This window comes from Daphnia pulex, chromosome 1, assembly GCF_021134715.1.
Source record: "Daphnia pulex isolate KAP4 chromosome 1, ASM2113471v1".
Classification (NCBI taxonomy): Eukaryota; Metazoa; Arthropoda; class Branchiopoda; order Diplostraca; family Daphniidae; genus Daphnia; species Daphnia pulex.
Genome location: NC_060017.1, coordinates 4,933,907 through 4,961,245, shown reverse-complemented (window position 1 = coordinate 4,961,245; position 27,339 = coordinate 4,933,907). Strand labels below are relative to the sequence as shown.

Sequence of the window (27,339 nt, the reverse complement as noted above, 5' to 3'; positions counted from 1 at the left end):
CCCATTCAAAGGTATCCAAAAGAGAACCTACCGTTTTTTTTCTGGAACACCTTAGCTTTTACACCTGAAATTTATTCGTTCCATCAATTCCTCTTCTGAAAGAAAACCTTGAAAAACTATTTCCAACTTGTGTGTGAAATCGGCTGCATTGTTCTTTTTGATTGAGGCGGTGCAATAAAATATCACCGAATTCGTAGCGAGTGTCATAACAATGGCCGCCGAAATCGCCCCGAGTCCTTTTTTTCACATGGGGAAATGTATTTTCTTGTCCTACCTGGGCTGCTCTGCTGATGAGAGCGAAAGGTGGACGTACGGCGTAAGTCTTAATAGTTTACTACTACTGCATATACGTAACGTAACGTGACGGTTTGGTGCGTCCGAAATGAACTCGTCGGACGTTATTGGGACATTCATTTCCTCCCTCTTATTTCTTTTTCTTGACGACGGTGAGAAAACGGGTTGCGCTCCATTTGCGTGAAACATGTTGGCGTGCTGCGGTTGAGGCCGACCGAGGGGAACCAAAGGTAAAATGGAAAACAAAAATAACTTTAAAGTTAACAACAAAAAAACGGGAACTGGAAAAAAAAAATAAAAAATAAAATTGACCGGCAAATTAGATTTTCCTGTCCTTTTCGGAGGTCGTTTTTATTTTTTCTTTCTACTGGGAAGAGGAATTATTTATAGTTATGGTTATTATTTTCTTCCTATCGTTGGCTTTATCTCTTTGTTCAGTTTCCTTCGGGGGTGGGAGTGTTCAAGAAACTCAGTGGTCCGAATGATAGCGGTGGTGTGTGGGGGCGCATGGGCGGAAGTAAAAGCAAAGAAAACGGGAACTTGTTAACCGAGCGGATCGAAATTTTCACGCCGATTCCGATTCTAACTAACGAGTAACATTGAATATATATTCCTCATTCGACATACACCGACGACCCGCTACTACTATTGGATTCACTGAACTTGACCGACAGTCTCAACCGAGTTTGTATTTTTTACCGTTGGCGCCAATTTCACGATTAAAACCGAAAATTCACGAGAAATTTTTAAGATTATTTTTCTCTTTTTATGGGGTTTAAATGCCAACGGATAGGGAAACGCAGGTGAAATAAGGGGATGGTTTTTTGAGTGACTTTTTTTCTGGAGGGGAGAGAAATCGGATCAGATAACCAACCACCTTTTCTTCTTCTTCTTCTTGTTGCCCCCAACAAACACTCACACGTTTGGGTTGTTTTTTTACGAGTCTGTTTCAGAGGTGCTGCCCTCTCTTATCAATCAAAAAGTTCCTTGGCCTTGGCATTTTTTAGTGGAGGAACTTTTTGGAGTGCGACGGACTTGTGTGAGCGCCATACGAGCGTGCATATGCGCTGTATAGTCTTTCGTTTTGTGTGTGTGTGTTGTATACACTAGTACTCGTCCTTGTGTGTGTCGTGTCTGCTGGGTTCCGACTTCCCGTGCCCCGCGGTTCCCGTGTGTTTTATTTATTTTTATGGCCCCGGTGACAGGCCATACCAACCAACCCGTGTGCCCGTGGTGGTGGCGGACTGCGGATAAAAAAAGGGAGAAATCTATTCGATTTATTTTAACCTCCCCAAGCTGGGGAAAAAAAAGAAAAACTATACGCCACCTTGAAAGAAGCTAAGGAATCTTCTTCTTCTTCTTGTTTCCAGCCTGGGCCCCCTAAACGCGCAGCATCGTTACATTTGAAGGAACAAAAGAGGACCAACCTCCGAGTCTGTGGCTATTTCAGTGATGATATGCTCGTGAAATATGTCACTGTCGCCAGGTGGGGGATCCATTTACTCAACACACCAAAAATAAAAAAATAAATAAAAAGGGAAATCTTATGCGACTCTCTGCGCCTCCATTTCGAAAAGGAGCTGAAATGTCTCCCCCACAGCAAAAGTGAAAACATCAATTTTCAATTCTTTTATTTCATTTTCTTGTCAAAAGCTGGAAAACGGACAGTTTCGAGTTTATCTTTTACAATTTTGTTTTGATGTTTTTTTATTTTTTCTTTTCTCTTCTTGTAACGAGCGTATAGTAGTGATTACACTACCGTAAACGTCAAGGTTGTTGGCAGCTTTTAAAAAAATATATATTTTATTATTTCTTTCTTGTATTACTACCTTCTATTTTTTTGCTCCCGTCAGTCTGGACGCGGCTCCAGCTCGTCGCTGAATCAGCAAAAAAAGAAGTAAAAAGAATTTTTCTTTTTTTAAAATAAAAATAAAATAAACCTCGTTCGTCTTCTTCTGTTTCCTGAATTGCCATTTAGTGGGATCGTCGTCGTCGATTCGCCTTCACATCTTCACATGCAAAGAATTACTTGGGCGCTGATATAATAAGCAGCAGGAGCAACAACATCCTGGTGCGCGGCGAAGCGCCGCTTCTTTTATTTTATTTTTTTGTGTGTTGAAAAGAATCCGAGAGAAGACACACAAAATGATGGGAAGGCCAAGGCATATCTTTATCTCTTTTCTCTCGCCTATATACCTGCTGCTGCTGGCTCTGCCCGGGTTTCTTCTATTCCCTTTTATGAACTACTTATTATATTTCTCTCTTCTTTTTTCTCTTGTCCTATTCTTTTCCTTGAATAATAGGAAACTTATATGTGGCCGTCCTTATAGAGCCAGAGAGAATGTCAAGTGAAGTACTAGTAGAAGCGAATCATAAAGGAAGTAGCTAAACGCATTTCCCTGGCGCATCTATTGTGGCTGCACGCCTGTCTGACTCTCGAGATTAGCAAATGCAGTTGAAAGTGCAGTGTATCCCAGACTGCTGCTGATGATGATGATGAACCGAGTGGGAATGCGAACGATTGTGTTGTCGAAGTAGAATGCCGTCTATATAAGATGAGCAGTGTGTATAGTTGAGTTACTTATATAGAGACGGGTACTACCTGCCGCAACGCAGCGATCCGCAATTGAATACGAGGCTCCTGAATCCTGATGGTTGTTGTTGCCGTCGTGCGACCTCCGGCTTATTTTTTCTCTTGTGTATCTGCGTCTATTTTCTTGGAAGAAAAAATAAACCCACCAAATACCAACGGAAACGAATACCTTTTCCCACAAAATGACGCATTGTCTCGTTGGGGATGAGAGAGCGAGCTGGGATGTTATCAATTTGGCTTGTGATGAAAAAGCCGCCAGCCAGCAGGCCAAACCAATTGAAGATGCGATTACACACACACACACGTATATAGACTTTGTACCCAGGACCTGTCAGGCTGCTGAGCCGCTGAGCGTATCATGTTTTCAGACTTTCAGTTATAAATGACATGCAATCCGTTACGACCGATTACCTGTTTATTACGAATTTACGATAAACTATGTTCGAAGGTTATCGGAGGATTCAGGTGAAAACGTGGATGAAAATATTGTTTTTTTCTTCTTCAAAAATTGAATAGATTTCGAGTTTGAAAAGGCTTCCATATTGTGGAAGAGTAGTAGTTAGCAGACGACACATTGGACGCAGTTTTTGTTCGCGTTGCCCCGGTCTGTCAATTTATTGCTTATAGTTGTTTTAGTTGGTTCACTTTTTATAATCTCAATTGAACGACACGACATCATTTGTAACTAACTAAAATATGGCTGACGCTGGTAATTGGTGTCTGATCGAAAGTGATCCAGGCGTATTTTCTGAATTGATCAGAGATTTCGGTATGTCACGCAAATGTCACATGAGAAATGAGAAAATAGTCACAAAGGTTTGCACGAAGTAATGTTTTATCTCGATTTTTCTTTGTAGAAGTCCAAGGAGTTCAAGTGGAAGAACTGTGGAGTTTGGATCCTGAACAGTTTGATAACTTAAAGTAATTCTTGATAAATGAGTATTGGTAGTACATAAAACAGGGAAATTCAATTCAGCATTGAAATCATTGCAGGCCGATCCATGGACTCATTTTCCTTTTCAAATGGGTACCCAATGAAGAGGTTGTGGGTACTGTGGTTCAGGATAGCCGATTGGACAAAATTTTCTTTGCCAAGCAGGTCATCAATAATGCCTGTGCAACCCAAGCCATCATCAGTATCCTGCTCAACTGCAAACATCCTGATCTTCATCTAGGGCCCACACTTGGTGAATTCAAAGAATTTACTCAGGCTTTCGATGCCAACATGAAGGGACTTGCTCTCAGCAATTCTGACACAATTCGAAGTGTACACAACTCGTTTGCTAGGTAACCAACCCTTAATAGCATTGCACATCAATGTGAGCATTTTCAGATGGGTTAACTTGTGATTTTAATTCTTTTGATGTTTTAAATGCAGACAAACTCTTTTTGAATTTGATTCCAAAGCATCGTCAAAGGATGACGATACTTTTCACTTTGTTGGATATGTCCCCGTTGATGGCCGCCTCTATGAACTTGATGGCTTGAAAGAAGGTCCTATCGATCTCGGCGCTGTCCCAGCCGAAACTGATTGGATTGACGTTGTTAGACCAATAATTGAAAAACGCATTCAAAGGTTATCTCATTGTACTAATGATTGGATGACGGATGATCAACATGTGATTTTTCAACAATGTAGGTACAGCGAAGGAGAAATTCATTTCAACTTGATGGCAATCGTTCCTGATCGGAAACTAGCGTGGCAAAAGGAGATTGAAAGGCTTCAGTCACAACCTGTCGTCAGCACCGATATGCAGACCGAAATCCAGCGACTCTTGATGCTATGTGAAGAAGAAGAGAGCAAACGAAAGCGTCAGAAAATTGAGAATGTTCGGCGCAAGCACAACTATCTCCCTTTAATTGTTCAACTTCTTCGCATGCTTGGTGAGAAAGGTCAATTGCTGCCACTGTATGAGAAGGCTAAACAACGAGCAGTTGCTAAAACTACCACTCAGAAAAAAAGCTGATTAACATGCTATAAGTAAGATTCATACATGGAATAAAAAATGACGGACAAATTTGATGTCGATAAATAATTTATTTTGGACGAATTTTTTCGTAAAAAAACTGCTGCCCTTTGCCAGAAAGATCCGGATTTAGGGTTCGTGATTTCACGAATTCAAACTGTCTAAGTGCAAATTCGTAAAACTCGTTTTCAAGCTGCCACACAGTAGAGTTTCTAAACCGCTCTATCGTTTCAGCTTTTGGAGGAATCTTAAGATTTGTCTTCCGTAAATGAGATTTTGATCCTAAGTGTCAAATTAATATTTTTAATTGCTCATTTGTCCACAAACGAGAACTTACTTACCTTGTCTGTACAATTTAAGAGATCCCTTAAAAAAAATAGGTAAAGTTGCTTCTAGGACAGCAACAAATTCTTCCATCTGCTCAGTCACTCCCACTAATAAATAGTTTTTAATTAAATTATTCTTTGCTTGTTCAAATGCCCAACTGCTGCCCGGTACCCTAGATTGAAAGTCCGATATTTTAACAAAAAAAGGACTAAGATTTTACCAAAATAAATTCTTACCAACAGTCTGCATGATGTCCACAGAAAAAAGGCACTTGCAGCCACAAATTATTTGGATCACACTCAGTTTGTCCTTCTTTCACACAGTCATCAAATGACTAGAATTTCAATGCAACTATTAGACTCCAGCTTGATTATCAACATCTCCAAATTAAATTACTGTTTTGTTCCCCTGCTTTCTTCTGATGAGATGTGGTCGGAAATCATCTCCATAGCGAAGGAAATAATAATATGACACCATTCTATCAAGTGGCTGTCTGATAAGGTTAATAAATATTGGTGCAGTGGATCCAAATTTTGTGAAATCCAAATAAGCTATATGTCCATGGTAAAATGATGGTTGCTTTAAATCCCAACTGCTTAGATTCCTTGCAAATCGTAACTTCAAATAATACAAACAGGCTACAATTACTTGCAGGAAAATTTAATTTAAAAAAAAATTATTACCTGATCATTCAAAGACATGGTGTGTGCATTTTTTGAAACATTTACATGAAGCACTTTAAACTTGTTTCTTGAACACAAGTCATATGCCAGACCCACAAAAGAGGTTGATCCAGTTTTAGGGACACGGTTGTAAAATAAAGTTGGATTCTGTGATGGAAAACTACTAGGTAACAAAGCACCTATTCACAAGATATTCTGTTAATGTAACATTTGTATTCATAATATTATTTTGAGTTAATACCATTGACTTGGGTATTGAGCAGATCTGAGTTGTGTTGTGAACTAACTTTAGCATTGGCAATTTTTTTCTCTAAATCCACAAGATAGGTCACAAGTACTAAAACTGTTATAATATTAAACAGGAAAACGGATCGTGCAGATATGTTACAAGTTCTCATCGCCATCGCTAGCTGTTCAAGAAAGTCAATTTTCGTTGAAAGTGGATTAGCTTGAATAGAAAGTCATTTTTTGAAAAGGACAACAGACGTGATCGATCGCTCAAACACACAAACGTCTCAACTGTCAAGCAGATGAACGCATTACATTTTGTTCTTATAATTGCCGATAGAGGGACTATGTCAGAAACGTCATTTGCTTTGAATTAAAATGAAGGTCGTAAAGTTTTTTTTGTTTAAAGGTGGGGTTAGAGTTAGATACTTATAATTTTTGTCAGAAGGTATTGGGGCGTGGTTGGGTTTATAATTTTAGTCAAAAGGGAGGGTTAGTTTTAGTTATTTGTTACCAACTGCATTCATCATCGTACATAGGGGTAAATTTTCAGTTTTCTACATGGAATTGTGTATCAACTCTCCTTTTTTTTAATTATGCCCGAACCCGAACCCGAGTACTACATCGTGATTCCATTCGTTTTAAGCCAAAACCATTTGGTATTAATTTTGATATTGTTTCTTGTAGACCCATCCCCAGCAACGTCAACCTGCAGAAGGAAAGGCTAGTTTGTATGTCCTTTACTTTCGAAGGTCACGGAGGTCATTACGTAAAACTGTCAATGCGGTGGTGTAGAGGTTGGGTGAGAACGGGAAGTGTTTCATCATTATCAAGCAGGTATAATAGCCGCAAGGCTCAGCCATTTGGTATTCATTTTGATATTTGTTGTTGTAGACTCATCCCCAGCAACGTCAAGCTGCAAAAGGAAAGGGCAGTCCGCCATTCCTTCATGCTCGAAGGTCACGGAGATCAATACGTGAAACGTGTTATGCAGTGGTGTAGAGGTTGGGTGAGAACGGGATGTATTACATAACCATTTGGTATTCATTTTGATATATTTTTATGTAGACCCATCCCCAGCAACGTCAACCTAAAGAAGAAAAGGCCAGTTTGCATTTAATTCCTTCATGCTCGAAGGTCACGGAGATCATTACGTGAAACGTGTTATGCAGTGGTGTAGAGGTTGGGTGAGAACGGGACGTCTTTCATCATTATCAAGCAGGTAAAATAGCTGCAAACCATAACCATTTGGTATTCATTTTGATATTGGTTTTTTGTATGTCGACCCATCCCCAGCAACTTCAAACTGCAGAAAGAAAGGCCAGTTTGACGATCGAAGGTCACGGAGATCATTACGTAAAACGTATCATGCGACGGCGGAGAGGTTGGGTGAGAAAGGTACGTGTTTCATCATTATCAAACAGGTACAATACCCGCAAGGCTTAAGAGGTGAGGGTGATCAAAAAATCGTATAAAAAGGAGACGAAAAAGGCTAGAGACATCAGTCGAGTGAGCATCTCCGACACGGCAACAACTGCAGCGCACTATCTGTCACCATCTGCCTTCTTCACCGTATTGCCAGTTCGCATCCGTGGGTAAATATTTTGTCTTTACACGGAGATTTCTATTAATGTCAATTATTTTCTGTTTGTTAATATGCAAATTCTTATAGAATATTAATCTTAAATTTGTTTACTGTCTAGTTAATAAGGCGTCGTTTGCTGTTCATGAGTGTTGTATCGTTGATTGATGGGTCGACCACTGGTGTACTGATGTCTCCTCGGTATGGCGGATACCAAACAACAACGCCGCCGCCGCCTTACTACCCAAAAGCAACTTACGCAACGACCAGTTCCTGCACCGAAGTCTTCAAGTACTACACCACTAAAGCACCGGACTTTAATAGCACAACTTACGCTGCCCCGAGCCACTACACTGACGCCATGAAGTTTTACTCTGCCCCGAGTTACTACACCACCAAGGCGACGTAGCATGACTACGCATGCTGCCCCATCCTACTACACCGAAGCTCCTAAGTATTACTCTGTTCTCATCTACTTATTGCACCGATTTTCCTAAATACTACTCTGTTCCCAGCTGCTACACCGAGACTCCCGCTGATTACTACACCGAAGCGGTAAAGTACTACTCTGCCCCGATCTACACAACCACAACTGAGGCGGCCAAGTATTACGCTGCCCTGACTCACTGCACAGAAGCTGCTCTTTCGTACTACGTTGAACAGAAATACTACACCGATGCTCCAGTTCACTACACCACGGCCTACGATACACCACGGCCTACGCTACACCACGGCCTACGCTACACCGCGGCCTAAGCTACACCGCACCCTCCAAGTACTACACCGAAGACGCCGCCTACAACAACGTATGCTGCCTAGTTTACTACACCGAGGCTCCCAAGTACTACATCACTAAGGCGTCGGAATTCTACACGTCTATGTATGCTGCCCCTGCCTACTCCACCGAGGCCCCGCATTATATAACACTGAAGCGCTCAAGTACTACACTACAATCTGCGCTGCCCCGAGCTACTACACCTACGTCCCGGAGTATTACTGTGCGTAAAAGGAGTCGTAAGAAAAAAGAAGTGCCCGAACTGCAGTGCCCTTTCTGTCACCAACTGCATTCCTCATCGTGTAACCGATTCGCAATTATGGGTAAATATTCTTTTTCTATTTGTTAATATGCTTGTTAATATTTAATATTAATATTTCAATTTATTTACTGTTTAGTCAACTATGGCGTCGTGCTCCTGTTGGGTGTTGTATCGTTGATGGCTGGGTTGACTGCTGGTGTAGCGATGTCTCCTTGGTATGGCGGAAACTGAACCGCAACGCCGCCGCCTTCCTACACAACTAACGCAACAACCAGTTCCTGCGCCGATGTCTTCAAGTACTACACCACTAAAGCACCGGAGTTCTATAGCACAACTTACGCTGCCCCGAGCCACTACACTGATGCCCTGAAGTATTACTCTGCCCCGAGTTACTACTCCATCTAGGAGACGGAGTACTACATGACTACGCATGCTGCCACATCCTACTACACCGAGGCTTCTAAGTATTACTCTGTTCTCAGCTACTTATTGCACCGATTTTCCTAAATGCTAGTCTGTTCCCAGCTGCTACACCGAGGCTCCCGCTGATTTCTCCACCGAGACGGTCGAATACTACACCGAAGCGGCAAAGTACTTCTCTGCCCCGATCTACACAACCACAACTGAGGCGACCAAGTATTACGCAGTCCCGACTTGCTACACACAGGCCGCTCTTTCGTGCTACGTTGAACAGAAATACTACACTGATGCTCCAGTCTGCTACACCACGACCCACGCTACACCTAGCTTCAACACCGCAGCCCCCAAGTACTACACCGAAGAAGCCGCCTATTACACAACTACGTACACTGCCTAGTTTACTACATCGACGAATTTAAGTATTGCCCCGCTCCAAGCTACCAAACTTAGGTTCATATGTATTGCAATTTTCATGACTATATCACCACTGCTCCGACCTACCTAAGTTCTGAAGTATTTCTCTGTATTTGTGAAAGATTGCTGAAATACAAGATTGATTTTTAAATCACAAGTGCATGTTTCTATTTTCTCCTTAAATACCTTCTCCTGCTGACAATTGCATGATGTGAGAAAATATTTCTGAATGGTATGTAAACTTACAAATAATTGATCTTGCCAAAACACTGATAAAAATTCAAACTCTTTTACATTTCAATAATATTTAAACTCTTCCCTTTTTATAAACTCAAGATTGAAAGTCCAACAACCAATAATTTTCTGAAAAATTCAAAGTCCACCACACCTATTTTTCTGCTAAGTCCAGACTTTTGTTTTTGAAAAAAAATTTAAAAAAATTCCCCTTACACGAGATTTTAAAAAATTTATCGCGAAAAAGATTGATACGAATATTTTATTGCATACCAAATTTATTTTTATAACATTTTACATACATCATATTCATTTTTCCTGTGGCCCCCAGGGGGGGGGGGCCTGTCGCTTTCTCTACCGCGATAATAACATGATGCAAGTTATATGCAAGTTATTATTTGTTTGGCGCAGAAAGCTTGTTTTATCTAGCAGTTCTCGACTGTTTCAAACCTGACATTGATCAGTTTGCCTCAGTCGTATACTGCATGATTGAATGAAAACTCAAGACAACAGATCAAACTTTTAACGCAGCAACACAAAATATCACTGGCAGAGCAATTTCATATGGCATGGATGAAAACGACAACACAAAATTTTTGAAGTCAGGAACCCAGATGGAACAGCTCAGCTACAACAGCACAGCAACTTCTGGATTACACTGCAATCGCATTCAGCATACAACGGTGCAATCTGTCTTTGTCACACCTTTCACCATTTGGCTGCAACAAGGTAACCACCACCAGCGTTAAAGAAGTGTTTGTTATACCTGTTCAAGAAAATCAAGAAAAGAAAATTTAGTTTTGAGAAACACAACTGTGTACATATGCATACTCATTATAACAAAAGAATACAAAGAGAAACAGAAAACTACGCAGACTAACAGAATAACTTTGATATCTGATTCAAACTTTCTATAGAAGCAGAGCAAATCGGTCTACTCTCTAGTCATGTTAACTAAATCTGTAGTACTTTTGTAAGACATTTCATCAAAATAATTACTTTTTGCTGTTGCATGGGATGAGACGTACGCCTAAGAACAGGCAGCTAGACACACGAGGCACGCCATTTCGGAAATGTACAGGCACTTCCAAGTCTGAGTTGAATGACTTGGCAAATTGGTTTCTACGTGCTAAATCATCTGTAAATTTTCACATCAACATTTTACGTTCAATAACAATAGGAAATTAATAGTTAATACCTTTTAATTTTCATCGTGAGAAACGTCACAACCGGTCACAACCAACAACCCATTTCTGCTGCGTCTGGGAACAAAATGGCCGGCCGTTAAGCGTCCCTGAAGACACTCGCGCTACCTGGTGGACATTGGAGTTCAAGATAAACTACAATTTTCTGAACTAAAGAATAATATTCCTGCCTGTGGCTGAAAGGCAACAGCACCAGTTATCTGTGTTAGAGTATGTACAGTGAGTTGAGTTCCGACTAACTTTGGCATCAAACAGTTAGTCATGTTGAATCTAAAGGAAATATGTCAATAAATATTCCAATAAAATAAAGTTAATTGCTACCTACTGCTCGTCTTTAACATTCAGAAAAATACAACACATGTTGGTATGTGTCCTGCATTTGTTCATATTCTTCTCTTAAGCTGCTGCAATAGAAATAGACCTGAAGATTACCCATGGCCTAGATGATATGATATTTCTCATAGCTTTCCCTATGACAGAATATACAATCTATGTCATCAAATAACAGTTTAAAACTAAAAGAAGAATAATACTTGTACATCAATGAATTATTCGTTGAAAAACATGTTCAGAAAAACAAACATGTCCACACTGGGGTAGTGACCTACCAAGATCAATAGAAACTTCTGATAATTAGACGAATATTAACTAAGCCTTGGAACAAGTATTTAAAAAATTGTGACTATTAAAGACATTATTGGTTTTTACCTGTATTAACTGCATGATATGCTACTGCTTCCTTTCCTGTTCCTTCCTACAGGTTAGATTGCGGAATTTTGAATTTAATCCAGCACACATACGGAATAAATCACATCACAATCAATTTGCACAGAAACGAACTTGAATTTACTTATGAATTCATCGGTAATTTTCATGAAAAAATAGGAAAACTTTTGACAACCACTCGACACAAGTATCTGATGAGTAATGGCTGTCAACAGGTGGCTGTGAATAAATGGCTGAAATGATGTCCACCAGGTAGCGCGAGTGTCTTCAGGGACGCTCAACGGCCGGCCATTTTGTTCCCAGACGCAGCAGAAATGGGTTGTTGGTTGTGACCGGTTGTGACGTTTCTCACGATGAAAATTAAAAGGTATTAACTGTTAATTTCCTATTGTTATTGAACGTAAAATGTTGATGTGAAAATTTACAGATGATTTAGCACGTAGAAACCAATTTGCCAAGTCATTCAACTCAGACTTGGAAGTGCCTGTACATTTCCGAAATGGCGTGCCTCGTGTGTCTAGCTGCCTGTTCTTAGGCGTACGTCTCATCCCATGCAACAGCAAAAAGTAATTATTTTGATGAAATGTCTTACAAAAGTACTACAGATTTAGTTAACATGACTAGAGAGTAGACCGATTTGCTCTGCTTCTATAGAAAGTTTGAATCAGATATCAAAGTTATTCTGTTAGTCTGCGTAGTTTTCTGTTTCTCTTTGTATTCTTTTGTTATAATGAGTATGCATATGTACACAGTTGTGTTTCTCGAAACTAAATTTTCTTTTCTTGATTTTCTTGAACAGGTATAACAAACACTTCTTTAACGCTGGTGGTGGTTACCTTGTTGCAGCCAAATGGTGAAAGGTGTGACAAAGACAGATTGCACCGTTGTATGCTGAATGCGATTGCAGTGTAATCCAGAAGTTGCTGTGCTGTTGTAGCTGAGCTGTTCCATCTGGGTTCCTGACTTCAAAAATTTTGTGTTGTCGTTTTCATCCATGCCATATGAAATTGCTCTGCCAGTGATATTTTGTGTTGCTGCGTTAAAAGTTTGATCTGTTGTCTTGAGTTTTCATTCAATCATGCAGTATACGACTGAGGCAAACTGATCAATGTCAGGTTTGAAACAGTCGAGAACTGCTAGATAAAACAAGCTTTCTGCGCCAAACAAATAATAACTTGCATATAACTTGCATCATGTTATTATCGCGGTAGAGAAAGCGACAGGCCCCCCCCCCCTGGGGGCCACAGGAAAAATGAATATGATGTATGTAAAATGTTATAAAAATAAATTTGGTATGCAATAAAATATTCGTATCAATCTTTTTCGCGATAAATTTTTTAAAATCTCGTGTAAGGGGAATTTTTTTAAATTTTTTTTCAAAAACAAAAGTCTGGACTTAGCAGAAAAATAGGTGTGGTGGACTTTGAATTTTTCAGAAAATTATTGGTTGTTGGACTTTCAATCTTGAGTTTATAAAAAGGGAAGAGTTTAAATATTATTGAAATGTAAAAGAGTTTGAATTTTTATCAGTGTTTTGGCAAGATCAATTATTTGTAAGTTTACATACCATTCAGAAATATTTTCTCACATCATGCAATTGTCAGCAGGAGAAGGTATTTAAGGAGAAAATAGAAACATGCACTTGTGATTTAAAAATCAATCTTGTATTTCAGCAATCTTTCACAAATACAGAGAAATACTTCAGAACTTAGGTAGGTCGGAGCAGTGGTGATATAGTCATGAAAATTGCAATACATATGAACCTAAGTTTGGTAGCTTGGAGCGGGGCAATACTTAAATTCGTCGATGTAGTAAACTAGGCAGTGTACGTAGTTGTGTAATAGGCGGCTTCTTCGGTGTAGTACTTGGGGGCTGCGGTGTTGAAGCTAGGTGTAGCGTGGGTCGTGGTGTAGCAGACTGGAGCATCAGTGTAGTATTTCTGTTCAACGTAGCACGAAAGAGCGGCCTGTGTGTAGCAAGTCGGGACTGCGTAATACTTGGTCGCCTCAGTTGTGGTTGTGTAGATCGGGGCAGAGAAGTACTTTGCCGCTTCGGTGTAGTATTCGACCGTCTCGGTGGAGAAATCAGCGGGAGCCTCGGTGTAGCAGCTGGGAACAGACTAGCATTTAGGAAAATCGGTGCAATAAGTAGCTGAGAACAGAGTAATACTTAGAAGCCTCGGTGTAGTAGGATGTGGCAGCATGCGTAGTCATGTAGTACTCCGTCTCCTAGATGGAGTAGTAACTCGGGGCAGAGTAATACTTCAGGGCATCAGTGTAGTGGCTCGGGGCAGCGTAAGTTGTGCTATAGAACTCCGGTGCTTTAGTGGTGTAGTACTTGAAGACATCGGCGCAGGAACTGGTTGTTGCGTTAGTTGTGTAGGAAGGCGGCGGCGTTGCGGTTCAGTTTCCGCCATACCAAGGAGACATCGCTACACCAGCAGTCAACCCAGCCATCAACGATACAACACCCAACAGGAGCACGACGCCATAGTTGACTAAACAGTAAATAAATTGAAATATTAATATTAAATATTAACAAGCATATTAACAAATAGAAAAAGAATATTTACCCATAATTGCGAATCGGTTACACGATGAGGAATGCAGTTGGTGACAGAAAGGGCACTGCAGTTCGGGCACTTCTTTTTTCTTACGACTCCTTTTACGCACAGTAATACTCCGGGACGTAGGTGTAGTAGCTCGGGGCAGCGCAGATTGTAGTGTAGTACTTGAGCGCTTCAGTGTTATATAATGCGGGGCCTCGGTGGAGTAGGCAGGGGCAGCATACATAGACGTGTAGAATTCCGACGCCTTAGTGATGTAGTACTTGGGAGCCTCGGTGTAGTAAACTAGGCAGCATACGTTGTTGTAGGCGGCGTCTTCGGTGTAGTACTTGGAGGGTGCGGTGTAGCTTAGGCCGCGGTGTAGCGTAGGCCGTGGTGTAGCGTAGGCCGTGGTGTAGCGTAGGCCGTGGTGTAGCGTAGGCCGTGGTGTAGTGAACTGGAGCATCGGTGTAGTATTTCTGTTCAACGTAGTACGAAAGAGCAGCTTCTGTGCAGTGAGTCAGGGCAGCGTAATACTTGGCCGCCTCAGTTGTGGTTGTGTAGATCGGGGCAGAGTAGTACTTTACCGCTTCGGTGTAGTAATCAGCGGGAGTCTCGGTGTAGCAGCTGGGAACAGAGTAGTATTTAGGAAAATCGGTGCAATAAGTAGATGAGAACAGAGTAATACTTAGGAGCTTCGGTGTAGTAGGATGGGGCAGCATGCGTAGTCATGCTACGTCGCCTTGGTGGTGTAGTAACTCGGGGCAGAGTAAAACTTCATGGCGTCAGTGTAGTGGCTCGGGGCAGCGTAAGTTGTGCTATTAAAGTCCGGTGCTTTAGTGGTGTAGTACTTGAAGACTTCGGTGCAGGAACTGGTCGTTGCGTAAGTTGCTTTTGGGTAGTAAGGCGGCGGCGGCGTTGTTGTTTGGTATCCGCCATACCGAGGAGACATCAGTACACCAGTGGTCGACCCATCAATCAACGATACAACACTCATGAACAGCAAACGACGCCTTATTAACTAGACAGTAAACAAATTTAAGATTAATATTCTATAAGAATTTGCATATTAACAAACAGAAAATAATTGACATTAATAGAAATCTCCGTGTAAAGACAAAATATTTACCCACGGATGCGAACTGGCAATACGGTGAAGAAGGCAGATGGTGACAGATAGTGCGCTGCAGTTGTTGCCGTGTCGGAGATGCTCACTCGACTGATGTCTCTAGCCTTTTTCGTCTCCTTTTTATACGATTTTTTGATCACCCTCACCTCTTAAGCCTTGCGGGTATTGTACCTGTTTGATAATGATGAAACACGTACCTTTCTCACCCAACCTCTCCGCCGTCGCATGATACGTTTTACGTAATGATCTCCGTGACCTTCGATCGTCAAACTGGCCTTTCTTTCTGCAGTTTGAAGTTGCTGGGGATGGGTCGACATACAAAAAACCAATATCAAAATGAATACCAAATGGTTATGGTTTGCAGCTATTTTACCTGCTTGATAATGATGAAAGACGTCCCGTTCTCACCCAACCTCTACACCACTGCATAACACGTTTCACGTAATGATCTCCGTGACCTTCGAGCATGAAGGAATTAAATGCAAACTGGCCTTTTCTTCTTTAGGTTGACGTTGCTGGGGATGGGTCTACATAAAAATATATCAAAATGAATACCAAATGGTTATGTAATACATCCCGTTCTCACCCAACCTCTACACCACTGCATAACACGTTTCACGTATTGATCTCCGTGACCTTCGAGCATGAAGGAATGGCGGACTGCCCTTTCCTTTTGCAGCTTGACGTTGCTGGGGATGAGTCTACAACAACAAATATCAAAATGAATACCAAATGGCTGAGCCTTGCGGCTATTATACCTGCTTGATAATGATGAAACACTTCCCGTTCTCACCCAACCTCTACACCACCGCATTGACAGTTTTACGTAATGACCTCCGTGACCTTCGAAAGTAAAGGACATACAAACTAGCCTTTCCTTCTGCAGGTTGACGTTGCTGGGGATGGGTCTACAAGAAACAATATCAAAATTAATACCAAATGGTTTTGGCTTAAAACGAATGGAATCACGATGTAGTACTCGGGTTCGGGTTCGGGCATAATTAAAAAAAAGGAGAGTTGATACACAATTCCATGTAGAAAACTGAAAATTTACCCCTATATACGATGATGAATGCAGTTGGTAACAAATAGTGCACGGCAGTTGCTGTCGTGTCGGGGATAAATCGATTGATTATTGCGCCTCTTTTCTCCTTTGATACAACTTTTAATACTCTGGAGCCTTGGTGGTGTAGTACTTTAGAGTCCTGGTGTAGTAAGCTGGAACAGCGTTGGTTGATGTTGAGTAATAAGGCGGCAGTGTTGTGCATTAATATTCACCATACCCAGAAGACATCGGTACACCAGTGGTCGTCACCAGCCATAAACGATACAACAACCAACAGCAGCAGTGCAGCATGACACCATAGTTTACTAGACAATATTAAACATTCAATAATAGCTGGCATATCAACAAATAGAAAAAAAAAAAACATGAATACATACACAATCCCATGTAAAAATACAATATTTACCTGTGATTGTTAACTGGTAATGCGACGAAGGATGCAGTTGTTATCGTGTCGCAGGTAATCACTCGACTGATTATTTAGTCTTTTCTCTCCTTTGATACAACTAGACAATAAACAATTGGGAACATTAATATTTAAAAACTGGCATATAAAGAAATGAGAAATACAATAGAAATTGATACAAAAACACAACTAACAGAATATATTTACCCATGATTGCGAACTAATTACACAATGAAGAATCCAGTTGGTGACAAATAGTGCACAGCAGTTGTTGCCGTGTCGGAGATGCTCACTCAACTGATTTCAAACGCCTTTCCTCTCTCCTTTTATACGATTTTTTGATCACCCTCACCTCTTAAGCCTTGCGGGTATTGTGGCTCTTGATAACGATGCAACACGTGTCGTCCTCACCCAACCTCTTCACCGTCGCATGACACGTTTTACTTTAAGATCTCCGTGACCTTCGAGAGTGAAGGAAACGCAAACTGGCCTTTTTCTTTCTGCAGGTTGACGTTGCTGGGGATGGGTCTACAACAACCAATATCAAATGAAGACCAAATGGCTAAGCCTTACGGCTATTGTACCTGTTTGATAATGATGCAAACGTCGAGTTCTCACCCAACCTCTTCACCTCCGCATTGACAGTTTTACACGTAATGTTCCCCGCGATTTTCAAGCGTGAAGGACATGCAAACTGGTCGGCCCGTCTGGCGTCTGCAGGATGAACTCTACAATTGGAAAAGAAAATGTCGATGTTTAAAACTTGTATACACCAAATTTAATAAGAAACAAATACATAATTCAATAAACAAAGCGCCCGGTTCTAAACAATTTTTTTTGTGGGTCTTAAGCAAGTTATATGCAATCCAATGAGACAAAAAACGATGGTATGTTTTTACGGAAAAGGCATTAGACGATTCAAACAATTTCTAATTTAACAAGTGTATGTCGTATGTGGAATTTATTTTCATCTAGATTACTGACGCAAATCGCGATTATTTAAGTTTTATTATTTAAGAGATGTGTAAAAAATTTTTGAGTAGCCAAATAGAATTAATCAACTTTTTCAGAATATTTTGAAGTTGTTTTAGATCACCGGAAAATCTTAACTAAACCAACAACAAAGATCTAAAACATTTCCCTAATATGATATATATTGCACAATCAATATAAATGAATAACCAGAACCTCTTTGTGGCTATTGATTTCTTAGCTTAAAAAAAAACTAGACAAATGCTGTCAATTATGTTAAGGATTAAACTGAAATAGCAACAAAACTATACCTTTATCCGTCATCAGATGTTTTTTGTTTCCTTCTTTCTGGCAGAAGCAGATGGGCAGAAACTGCAGAGAATGGCAATTGGCAACCCATAGAATTTCACTACTTGATCACTGCATCAGAAGTACCAATAACTGAGAGGAACAAGCAGTTTGGGCACATGCAGTTTGAATCCACAACTTTAGGACATAAAGTTGAAGTTTTGTGGTTGAAGTTGTGAGTAATGGGAAATATTCAGCACTTGGTTTGAACAGTAGGAATGTCCATTCTCCACTGACATAACACTTTGATGAGACAACAGGTTTTCTTGGCTTCTTGCAAACATTATGTAGAAATAAGAAAAGTGGAACAAAACGATGAGTGTAAATCATAAACAACTGTTTATAATAACTAATAATTAATAACTAGGTTCGTGCCTTTGAAAGCACGAACCAAGAAGTATTTGGAGTTCGCAATTTTTTTTTTTTAGTATCACAATACACAATCACACCAATACATCGTCTGCACGTTGCCAATCAACTGGAAAGCGGCGTTGCCAATTTATGCAACTTTGCTTACTGGCTTACTCGACCACCATAAAAACAAAATCAATTCAAAGATAAAGAAGAACAGCAGATAAATTAAACCACCAGTCATGACTCATGGATGTAGCTAATGTTTTGTATTTCCCCAGAATCATCCAACGAATTTTTAATTGAAGCTTACGGTTAAAAAAAATGAGTCGCGGTGACACGTGAGCCTTACTTCTTACTTGTTTTTCCTTGTCTGTATACTTGCAACTGCAAATATTATTCGTATTGAAAATCGTGAAAGGAGGTTACAACCGCAATCCATCGGGGGATTCGTGGCAACATTAGATTACTGTTTTTCGAAAATACACTTTTTTACTCTCTTCATACGATTGATGAGAGTTAATCGTTTGAATCATCATCAAGTCGTGCCCATGGGTGGCTATAGCTCTAGCGTGTATTAATAATAATAAGTACACATTAGTAGTCGGTTAAAACAAACACCATTATTTTAGCTTGCCAACAACCAATTGAACGTACGCGCGCATCAAAAGTCAAACTGATATAACTGTCAAATCGTTTTTCAGAGTTAGAATTCTCTGTTCTAATTTTGGTAACATTTTATCACCGGCGTAAACTTCTTTAAAGTTAGATAAACTCGAGAAAAATAAAATGGTGCAGAACGAAAAAATATAAAAAAGGGAGCTTGATTTTTAGGCAGTTGGGTCGATTACATCCATATTGAGATAACCGTCAACATCATTGAGCTCCTTGGAGTAAAATTTGGCAGAGACAGTTTTCTGTCCAGCTTTGGCAGCCGTCATTTTAACAACAACACGGGCCTCCTTGCCTGGCGCCACTTTGTTGGGCACGCTAACTTTATGAGGCACGCCTAGACCAGCTCCTTCGATGACGAATTTAGCGCCATTCAATTCCTTCGGAAGAGGATTAATTATTGAAACAGTCACGTCAAACTGCTCTCCCAGCGGAACTTCTTTAGGAGCCTATTGAAATAGATTCATAAATTTTTACCGAGATATGCTTTTGTTTAAGAGATAATCTTACCTTGATAGCAATGTCAGGCTTACGAACGCGGAAGTCATCCTGTGAGAAGAACTCAAACTCGGTTTCTTTGACGTTGGCCAAGCAGGCAATGTTGAAGGCACATTGGTCACTAAGTTCAGGAGCGTATTCGTCGTAGGAAACGGGAAGAGTAATATTTTGGGCAGTTCCAGCTTTGATGGTACGTTGAAAGACTTCTTTTTTGATCACGCTCTTCAGTTTTCCAGTGTACAGCACCGAGTCAACGCGTAGGGTAACTTCTACGGTGTAGTCCTTGGAGCGATTACGATTTGCTACAGTCACGACGGCACTGCACGGTGCCAGTTAAACAAAGTTGTTTTATTATGCAATAAAAATTACAAAAGCAGTTTAAACAAACCTGAAAGGGGATCCAATAACGATGTCATCACGCAGCTGGAAATCGAAACGCACATCCTCTAAAGCCTCATTGAGGTAATATCGACTATACAAGTGTCCACACTGTCGAAGGGCTTTCAAAACTACTTCTCTCTCTTCGGCCGAGTCTAAAGGAAACAAAATGATGGAACAGAATTTCATTATTGAGTTCTAATTTTGAAATTTGATAGGGACACCTACTGTCTTTGTGCTTGTATTGATCTGTCACGTCTTCGCGTTGAAACTTTCCAACAGCTTTAGTACTGATAAACAGGCCAATTCTACGCAAAACGAAAATCTCAATTAGCAATTCCAATAACACATTGTTTTAATTAAAAGAAAATTTACTCGTCAGTTCTCTTGTCAATGAGCTTCAATGGCTGGCCATTGCCTTTGAATTTCCAGTAAACTTTGTCAGCATTGACTTCAGCAAAATGAAAGGCGGTATCGAAGGCCTTTTTCACTTCGCCACGCTTTACAGCTGCCACCGATGTCGGGCCGCATCTGTAGATTAGATAAATATTTTCTCATCATCTGTAAAAAAAATATTTGTGTAATTAAAATTTACCTGTAGACGCCATCACTTTCTTCCTGTGGCGTAGCGTCAATAGCTTGCCATCCTCCGTAGTTTCCGGGTTCCAGATCTGGTCTCTGCATCCATACTTCGTTCCAGACGTGGAAATTCCAGATTGAATCGGAATTGAGCTCCTCTACCACTTTGCCGTCATCGCCAATGAATGTATCAATAGTCAGCCCACCGTGGGTGTCGTGAGCCGAGGAGAAATTGGTGATGGAACGAGCAGGGATGCCAAGAGCGCGACAAACTAAATCAAAATTCAAGAAGAAATATTATTCCAGCTGTCTCATCATGTTTACCTAGACTGTTATTTAAAAACAAAATGTACCGCTCGTAGTCACGCCGGAAAAGACCCAGCACTGGCCAAACTTGACTGGCGATTTTGTTGCCCAGTATTTTTGTAAAATCAACATAGATCCTTGCCACTTTGTGGGTTCAGTACCACCTGCATAATCATTGGACCAGTTGCCCATCAACACACCGTCATCATCCGAAGAATTCACCTACAAAATCAAAAGAAATGTTTTCTTCATTTAAACTGTTCAAACACTAGCAGACAAAAAAAAATGTTAAAAGTTTACCGCAGCAGAAATAGCACGAACGACACGAATCGGATCTTTGAAAGATAAACAACAAAAGAAGTGTTAAGTTATTTTGTCAATGTGTAAACTGTTAGTTTTGGCGTTAGAGGGTGTAGCTAGAATGTATTTACCGGCTCTTCCGGCAATGGTTAGTTTGCCAACGTTGCTCAGCAAATAAACGCAACACTCCAGGATGTCCTTTTCAAATTGTGCAAAGTTCCAGGCACACGGACGCATGCGGTTATGGCTTCCACGCCATATGAGTCCCGAATCCGCCATGACATATTCTTTCTTCCATTCTTCATCTTCCATGTATACGAGGTCCTCTATAAAAGAGTAACATTTAATTATGTCTCAGAATTCGTGAGTCACGTTTCCAACAGGCGACGAAGAATATTTCAACATTTACCTCGACACCACGGGTTGAAGATAAGGTAGATTCTCGACGGCAAAGAATATGACAGTGAAGTGCTTGTGGGAATAAATTTGGTGTCAACATCCAACTTCCAGACGCCGACGACGCTTGTTGCCAGGGTACAGACCTATAAAGTGCACGAGGGAAAGGCTAGAAGGTCGACCTAACGTTTGTCATAATAATCACGACATACTTGCACTTTAATAGAGAGTTCGCTAGAGGCTACAAGTCTAGCCCACCAGCCTCCAGCGGGCAACGAACTGCTATTATCGTTCAGCACGGGGATGGCGATAGTCGTGCCATTACTCGGACTCGGCATTTTCGCATCTTCAAACAAAGGAAACAATTTGAATAAAAAATAAATCAAGATGTCTCATATGCAAAAATCGTCGAGACGGGTCTCCCGCATACCGGCGACGGTGAAAATCAAGGAAACGGCGTCTGTGGCCGGATCAAAGTTGCGGTTAAATTTCAATACAAGATTGAAAGGCTGGCCTCGGCGAACTACGAGATTGGCGTCGACTGGTCGCTCCATCATTTCATAATCGAACGTATGATGGTCCTTGCCATTTTCGGCAATAAGGATATCCACCAAACCCACTTTTAGCGCAGCTTTTCCTGCTTCATCTGTCGGTTGGGAAAACAAGGAGAATTATTTATTTTTCCACGCTTCGATAGGGATACCAATGATAAATGTGACGGCTTTCGAGAAGAGGGGGGAAAAACGTAGCGTGGATCACGTCTTGAACTCTATTTTTACCGGGGGCAGTCTAGACAAACCCGACGAACTTAACTGACGTGTTTTATTTTGAGACGGGTTCTTAACAGTTTGTGTTAAGACGTTTGACAGTTTATTTCTACCTCCTTTCTGTTATCAAATAACAATTTTGGCTTGGAATCTGAAACTGCGTCTTTTCACAAGAATTCTGATGATAATTTACATTTGATGTGGAAACGTGAAGGAAAAATTTATTTTATCTAGCCTCGCAACACGATATCTTTTTTTGGTAAACCTTGTGAGACAGATATGTCGCAACATGAACCGGTAGTCAACATATTTATTATAAAGAAAACTTTTCAAATAAAACTGGTTCTGTAAATAACCGCATATAAATTAAGTGAGCAAAGTATTATTACCCACTTATTTAACTCGCTTAAGTGCACAGACATATCTACGGTACTTGACGAATGGCGAGTCGACTTGTGCGAACACGCAGAAAATGTTCCGTGATAACTTTTATTTTATTTTTATTTTTTAAAATGTGCATCTCGCTTATCCACAATCAGCAGAAAGGAAAACAAATCTATGTTGTGGTTTGGAGAATCGCAAGTTAATCGGTCATTCGTTGACTTTCTTTGGCTTGCTTGGCCATTAACGTTGACCAAAAGTAAAGAAAAGAAAAGACAAGAGAAAGAAAAGACAAGAGAAAAGACTAATGCTTACCGACTGGACGTCTAGGTGGTCTTGGCAGCCTTATTCTCGACATTTCTGGGCTCTCAGAGTTGGGCAGGTTTTCGTGAGGGTTTACAGTCGGCGGTTGATTGGAGTCGACTGGCTCTCCACTACCCGGGGCAACAGGTTGTAGTTCGTTCATTTCTCCGGAGGTAGTTGGCTGCACAGCAGTGGCGCCATCGTGGCCGCGGCCGTTGTCATGGCCATCGATGCTGTAGGTGCGGCACTTGCAGCAGCTGGTAAACACTGCTGTAGCACGAGATGTTCTGCCAGACGAATTTCGATTGCCCATTGCAATCGGTGGTTTGGAATTCTCTTTTCTTAATGTCAATCGTCGTCCTTACTCGACGCTGGTAGTGACAGGTTTTAACTGATTCGTGATCAAGTGCGTTTACTCTCTTATAAAGAGCAAAATAAAACGGATGGAGTCACACGCTTCCGACGACGAGTACACTTCCGGGATCCTAGCACTGAATCTAGCCCTTTCGAAACGTCGTTTTGTTGTTAGTCGGTTTGTCGTTTCAGAAGAGTTTACTTAACGTCCGGTCAAAATAAATGAGGTCGCGCGGGAACACTACGTCACCGATTTTAATCCTGCTGTGCCTTAATAAGGCAACGCGTTCACGAGAAATCAACGAAACAATGGCAGCGATTATTTGGTGAAAGAGATTCCTTCGTTATAGAGACAGAAGGGAAAGGAATCTTGAAGACGGCTCTAACCCGCCTGCTGAGGCTGGGTCCGCTGGCTACACTGATGCAACCTAGGGGTTGCTGATGCTTGGCTCGACGGAACGTACGACAGCTCTTTCTGTGAACGAACGGTGAGACTAGAGGTTGGCTCTGTTTCGTATTTTTTTAAAAGAAGGAAAGGCGAAACACACACACACACATGGCTGTTTGCGAGAGCATGTGGCTGCACAAACGAGAAGACGGATAGACGAAAGCCCAAATATATTCAGACAATGCAGTCAAAAAGAAAAGAAAATCTCTCGCAACCAAAGAAGTGAGAGAACTCAACAACCTATGGTAAGAAAAACGTCTGCTTCTGCATCTCATTTGAATAATAAGAATCCGGTACTACCTAACCGCCCAGAAATTCGGCAAAGAAAAAAACAAAAAGAATCTCGTAAGCATGTAGTATATACTGCTACACGTAATAAGCACGAAGGCATCCCGCAAACATTGAAAGTGACGTCACACTATCGTTCATCACGCCTCAGGATGAAAGAAAAGAATTAACACAAAAAAGAAAAAATCTTCCGCACCCGATTTTTTCCGCCTGTCTACAGTTGTTTAAATTATTTTCCTTGAATGTTCCTTCTAGCACTTTAGTATAAACTTCCTGTGGTTAGCAATCCTTCAGCCGTCAAGAATTCACGATCTCTGTTTGCTTTTTGGGTAAACAATAATCTATTTACGTTATCTGCACGACAGTTTAGTGCCCTAGAGTGGACGCTAAAACGCATTGGATTAAAACACGAAATATTTGTCATCGGCCGAAACGCTTATCTAATGCACGCGCGGACCTCAAACACGGACAGAGGTGTAGAATAGCAGGCTTAAATTACAGTCAGCTTCTTGACCTTGGGGAGTTTGTTTTTTAATTCTAAGGCTCGAACGAAAAGCTAAAAAAGAGAAAAACACGAGCCCCCATCGACACATGCATACGGCGGCGAATTCGGCTCGGATAACGCCGACAGGGATGAAATTTCGGTAATGACCAAATCCCACCAGACGAGACAAGAATGTAAAAAGAAAAAAGAAAAAAATGTTGAATGCGCAATACTTACCAAAAATGGGCGAGCTGCTGTGGCAGATAATCAAAGTCTTTATGAAAGTTTGGCTTTGACCAAAAGTATCCTGTCTACAACCTATAATACACGACAGAGTAGAAAATAAATGTTAAAGCATGTAAATCAATCAATAGCTGTGTGGAAGCTGAAAACCTTTATATAGTTATTTTAACTTGAGGGTCGAGAATTTGTCTGCGAGACAAGGATGAAAATACGAATTGTTTGGCACAAGAAAAATCTGGTATCTTGAAAAATCCTTGCCAAAGGCATCGTTCCGTTAACTACTACTTTGCGGACCGCAAGCGTGAATCTGCCCGGTATCGAATGTCGAACTTTTACTTCGCCCAAGGGTCGCCTGCATAAAAAAAACACTTGAGGGTTGTCTTGATTTTATAATGTGCAGCACCGAGACGCTACACGAGAGATAAAGATGGAGTGGAAACTGTTCAAATACGTGCGTAGGTAGGTGGATCACTTCTCAATGGTTGCTTTTGAATATTTGAGTTTATGGAAATTTTACTTAAAACCTTTAGAACTACGTACCGCAGGGTTTTTTTTATCCATTTGTTTGATATGGTTGAGTAGGAATTCAGGAACTTGACATTGGGTTTGAGATCGATGATAGTGAATAGTCCCCTGGCAATACTGGCGAAATATTTTTCATTTAAACATTGTCCGGAATGCCCAATTTTCAAATCGCGAAATGATTGAAAGTTTTCTGTTTACTTGCTCGACATTTTTTTTGGATCGGGATCAGGAAGTATGTCCAGCAAGAGTCATCTGGGAATAGAAAAACGTAATTTAGTGTAGATGCCTCTTCAAAGTTTATTATTGGCTAGTATCAACCAAGGAGCATCAAGTTGGACGATTTCCAGCTATTCCAATGAAGGACTTAAGGAACGGTCAATTCAAGGACGAAAAAGGTTTGTTTGGCAACAAAGTTTAGTTGGAATCGACATAACGTTTGTTTTCAAACAATTCCAAATTAGGATGTGTTTTTTTTATCTTCTTCAGAATTAAATTACAATTAAATTTGAATTACCGTATATGATGGTTGAAAATTTGTTGTTGCCCGCCAGCCAAAATTTTTGAATGAACTCGTCATGGGGTGTTTCTAAGAAACTATTTTCTTCATGAAATTCCAAAACTTCCTTCACGCCCCAGAATTTTTAAGCATCGAGGCCATATTCCAACGGAAATTATGTCAATTAAAACATTGTTTGTTTTTTCTAATCTCGGTTTTGCTTGAATGTCCGTGCGTCTAAACTAAACATTGGGGGAAAAATGTGAGAACATAAACTATTAAACTATCCATCGTCACTCCGGTCTCACATGACAACTGTATAAAGTGAACACGAAAATCTATTTACAGAATAAACCCAGAGGAGAAACTTGCATGGCTATCAAACAAGCTCGATTTCTTCGGCACTCAACCGCTGTCAACAAATTTGAAAAAGTTATTTTCATCATAGAAAACTTTTAAAAAAGATCGATTTTTTTAAATATTATCTTAGATAAATCAGCTCTTTAAAATAAGAAAATACTTCTGTTTAAAACTCCCCAAGTTTTTTGGCCAGCAAAACTGTTCATACATGTCATCCAAAATTCTGATCATGCACTTTTTAATAAGTCTTTTTTACATCTGTCATCATCATTGAATTTCAATCAGTAGTCTCAGTTTTTTTTGCCATATGAGAGTTTTATAACCATATGAATAATAAATTATTGCGACATCAAAATTCTGGGGAATCAGAACAAGAAGTCTAGACTTGATGTGTCTGCTGCTGGTTTTTCCAAAAAGCATAATTAGGATAGTGGTTAGAAAAGGGGAAGTTCATGTGATTTCATCACTCACTACAGTTTAGCAGATGTTGTTCAACTTGCTCAATAAGTGAGAGTCAGCATTCTAACTGAGACTGAAATGCTGGGCATGTGCATAGATTATGTTGCACGTTTCAATTGCCGAAGACTTGTGATATAAATTTGTTGATTATAATAAGGAACTAACTAATTCAGTAAAAAATTGTATGGTGGCACTAAATTAATCACTATGACATGATCGAAAATTCGTGTTTACAACTAGCAATAAAATTTTGAAAATACGAACGGGCCGTTGTGTCTGCTGGGACCTGGGAGTGATGAAATCATTTGACGTCATTACCATGTGTAACATTTTATGACAATATCAATATCACTTTACACGAGACGTCACTTTTTCACCAGTAGGGTCTCACGCCGTTCAAAATAACTGTCGAAATACGCTAATACCTGTTGATTTGACAGTGGTGCTAATAACATTTTTACGCGTTTATTTCGCGATTGAAGTAATTGTCAAAATCAGATGAAAAAAAAGGCCTTAATTTTTACTAAATCTACAAGTCGTCTTTAAACAGCAATTTGTTAAAAATTATAATACTC

The 27,339-nt window shown here is 40.4% G+C and overlaps 5 protein-coding genes and 4 long non-coding RNA genes across 12 annotated transcripts; 3 read left to right on the top strand and 6 right to left on the bottom strand.

The window, feature by feature from the left end:
• Window positions 1-3,449: 3,449 nt before the first annotated feature.
• Window positions 3,450-4,905, top strand: LOC124199191 (ubiquitin carboxyl-terminal hydrolase isozyme L5-like). The gene is made up of 5 exons (XM_046594976.1): window positions 3,450-3,656; window positions 3,745-3,808; window positions 3,881-4,174; window positions 4,266-4,463; window positions 4,527-4,905. The coding sequence occupies exons 1-5, from the start codon at window positions 3,584-3,586 to the stop codon at window positions 4,852-4,854; spliced, it is 957 nt and encodes a 318-aa protein (XP_046450932.1). The 5' UTR covers window positions 3,450-3,583; the 3' UTR covers window positions 4,855-4,905.
• LOC124199175 (heparan sulfate 2-O-sulfotransferase 1-like) lies at window positions 4,906-6,395 on the bottom strand. The gene is made up of 6 exons (XM_046594975.1): window positions 6,106-6,395; window positions 5,865-6,043; window positions 5,578-5,799; window positions 5,418-5,515; window positions 5,196-5,353; window positions 4,906-5,136 (listed from the first exon to the last, which is right to left on the bottom strand). Exons 1-6 carry the CDS (start codon window positions 6,266-6,268, stop codon window positions 4,925-4,927), a joined length of 1,032 nt encoding a protein of 343 aa, XP_046450931.1. The 5' UTR covers window positions 6,269-6,395; the 3' UTR covers window positions 4,906-4,924.
• Window positions 6,396-8,761: 2,366 nt separating this feature from the next.
• LOC124199159 lies at window positions 8,762-9,702 on the top strand. Its single transcript, XM_046594974.1, has 3 exons — window positions 8,762-8,772; window positions 8,848-9,175; window positions 9,237-9,702. The coding sequence occupies exons 2-3, from the start codon at window positions 9,132-9,134 to the stop codon at window positions 9,526-9,528; spliced, it is 336 nt and encodes a 111-aa protein (XP_046450930.1). The 5' UTR covers window positions 8,762-8,772; window positions 8,848-9,131; the 3' UTR covers window positions 9,529-9,702.
• A 1,349-nt stretch (window positions 9,703-11,051) lies between these two features.
• On the bottom strand, window positions 11,052-11,892 carry LOC124199143. Of its 2 annotated transcripts, none has more exons than XR_006876760.1 (4): window positions 11,693-11,892; window positions 11,518-11,588; window positions 11,310-11,454; window positions 11,052-11,254 (listed from the first exon to the last, which is right to left on the bottom strand). It is a non-coding gene; the product is annotated as an uncharacterized LOC124199143 (long non-coding RNA). The 2 variants fall into 2 exon arrangements; XR_006876759.1 differs by having other exon boundaries at window positions 11,055-11,254; window positions 11,306-11,454.
• Window positions 11,893-12,224: 332 nt separating this feature from the next.
• LOC124199132 lies at window positions 12,225-12,688 on the top strand. Its single transcript, XR_006876758.1, has 2 exons — window positions 12,225-12,276; window positions 12,510-12,688. It is a non-coding gene; the product is annotated as an uncharacterized LOC124199132 (long non-coding RNA).
• Window positions 12,689-13,352: 664 nt separating this feature from the next.
• Window positions 13,353-14,293, bottom strand: LOC124199116. The gene is made up of 3 exons (XM_046594973.1): window positions 14,283-14,293; window positions 13,880-14,207; window positions 13,353-13,818 (listed from the first exon to the last, which is right to left on the bottom strand). Exons 2-3 carry the CDS (start codon window positions 13,921-13,923, stop codon window positions 13,527-13,529), a joined length of 336 nt encoding a protein of 111 aa, XP_046450929.1. The 5' UTR covers window positions 13,924-14,207; window positions 14,283-14,293; the 3' UTR covers window positions 13,353-13,526.
• Window positions 14,294-15,870: 1,577 nt separating this feature from the next.
• LOC124199105 lies at window positions 15,871-16,197 on the bottom strand. The gene is made up of 3 exons (XR_006876757.1): window positions 16,143-16,197; window positions 15,971-16,085; window positions 15,871-15,911 (listed from the first exon to the last, which is right to left on the bottom strand). It is a non-coding gene; the product is annotated as an uncharacterized LOC124199105 (long non-coding RNA).
• A 40-nt stretch (window positions 16,198-16,237) lies between these two features.
• Window positions 16,238-17,295, bottom strand: LOC124199094. Its single transcript, XR_006876756.1, has 4 exons — window positions 17,064-17,295; window positions 16,857-16,956; window positions 16,439-16,755; window positions 16,238-16,292 (listed from the first exon to the last, which is right to left on the bottom strand). It is a non-coding gene; the product is annotated as an uncharacterized LOC124199094 (long non-coding RNA).
• Window positions 17,296-19,087: 1,792 nt separating this feature from the next.
• On the bottom strand, window positions 19,088-27,186 carry LOC124198950 (annulin-like). 3 transcript variants are annotated; one of them, XM_046594962.1, is made up of 18 exons: window positions 26,292-27,171; window positions 25,964-26,187; window positions 25,648-25,701; window positions 25,465-25,566; window positions 25,075-25,276; window positions 23,120-24,999; window positions 22,087-22,302; window positions 21,869-22,002; window positions 21,670-21,802; window positions 21,392-21,586; window positions 21,261-21,295; window positions 21,008-21,182; window positions 20,671-20,926; window positions 20,451-20,606; window positions 20,304-20,383; window positions 20,086-20,230; window positions 19,710-20,016; window positions 19,088-19,648 (listed from the first exon to the last, which is right to left on the bottom strand). In XM_046594962.1, exons 6-18 carry the CDS (start codon window positions 23,418-23,420, stop codon window positions 19,358-19,360), a joined length of 2,424 nt encoding a protein of 807 aa, XP_046450918.1. In that variant the 5' UTR covers window positions 23,421-24,999; window positions 25,075-25,276; window positions 25,465-25,566; window positions 25,648-25,701; window positions 25,964-26,187; window positions 26,292-27,171; the 3' UTR covers window positions 19,088-19,357. The 3 variants fall into 3 exon arrangements, with proteins under 3 accessions (XP_046450918.1, XP_046450917.1, XP_046450915.1); XM_046594961.1 differs by having other exon boundaries at window positions 25,465-25,701; window positions 27,029-27,186; XM_046594959.1 differs by having other exon boundaries at window positions 25,465-25,701; window positions 25,964-27,161.
• Between the last annotated feature and the right edge of the window lie 153 nt (window positions 27,187-27,339).

Coding starts and splice junctions, on each gene's coding strand:
- LOC124199116 (XM_046594973.1), bottom strand. CDS start 13,923: ATGACTACGCATGCTGCCACATCCTACTACACCGAGGCTTCTAA. Junction 13,819..13,879: donor TACTACACCGAGGCTTCTAA/GTATTACTCTGT, acceptor GTCTGTTCCCAG/CTGCTACACCGAGGCTCCCG.
- LOC124199159 (XM_046594974.1), top strand. CDS start 9,132: ATGACTACGCATGCTGCCACATCCTACTACACCGAGGCTTCTAA. Junction 9,176..9,236: donor TACTACACCGAGGCTTCTAA/GTATTACTCTGT, acceptor GTCTGTTCCCAG/CTGCTACACCGAGGCTCCCG.
- LOC124199191 (XM_046594976.1), top strand. CDS start 3,584: ATGGCTGACGCTGGTAATTGGTGTCTGATCGAAAGTGATCCAGGCGTA. Junction 3,657..3,744: donor TGAATTGATCAGAGATTTCG/GTATGTCACGCA, acceptor TTTTCTTTGTAG/AAGTCCAAGGAGTTCAAGTG. Junction 3,809..3,880: donor GAACAGTTTGATAACTTAAA/GTAATTCTTGAT, acceptor AAATCATTGCAG/GCCGATCCATGGACTCATTT.
- LOC124199175 (XM_046594975.1), bottom strand. CDS start 6,268: ATGGCGATGAGAACTTGTAACATATCTGCACGATCCGTTTTCCTGTTT. Junction 5,354..5,417: donor GGACATCATGCAGACTGTTG/GTAAGAATTTAT, acceptor CTTTCAATCTAG/GGTACCGGGCAGCAGTTGGG. Junction 5,137..5,195: donor TCTTAAATTGTACAGACAAG/GTAAGTAAGTTC, acceptor TTTGACACTTAG/GATCAAAATCTCATTTACGG.
- LOC124198950 (XM_046594961.1), bottom strand. CDS start 23,420: ATGGGCAATCGAAATTCGTCTGGCAGAACATCTCGTGCTACAGCAGTG. Junction 21,296..21,391: donor AACCATTGCCGGAAGAGCCG/GTAAATACATTC, acceptor TATCTTTCAAAG/ATCCGATTCGTGTCGTTCGT. Junction 20,231..20,303: donor TCAATACAAGCACAAAGACA/GTAGGTGTCCCT, acceptor TGTTTCCTTTAG/ACTCGGCCGAAGAGAGAGAA.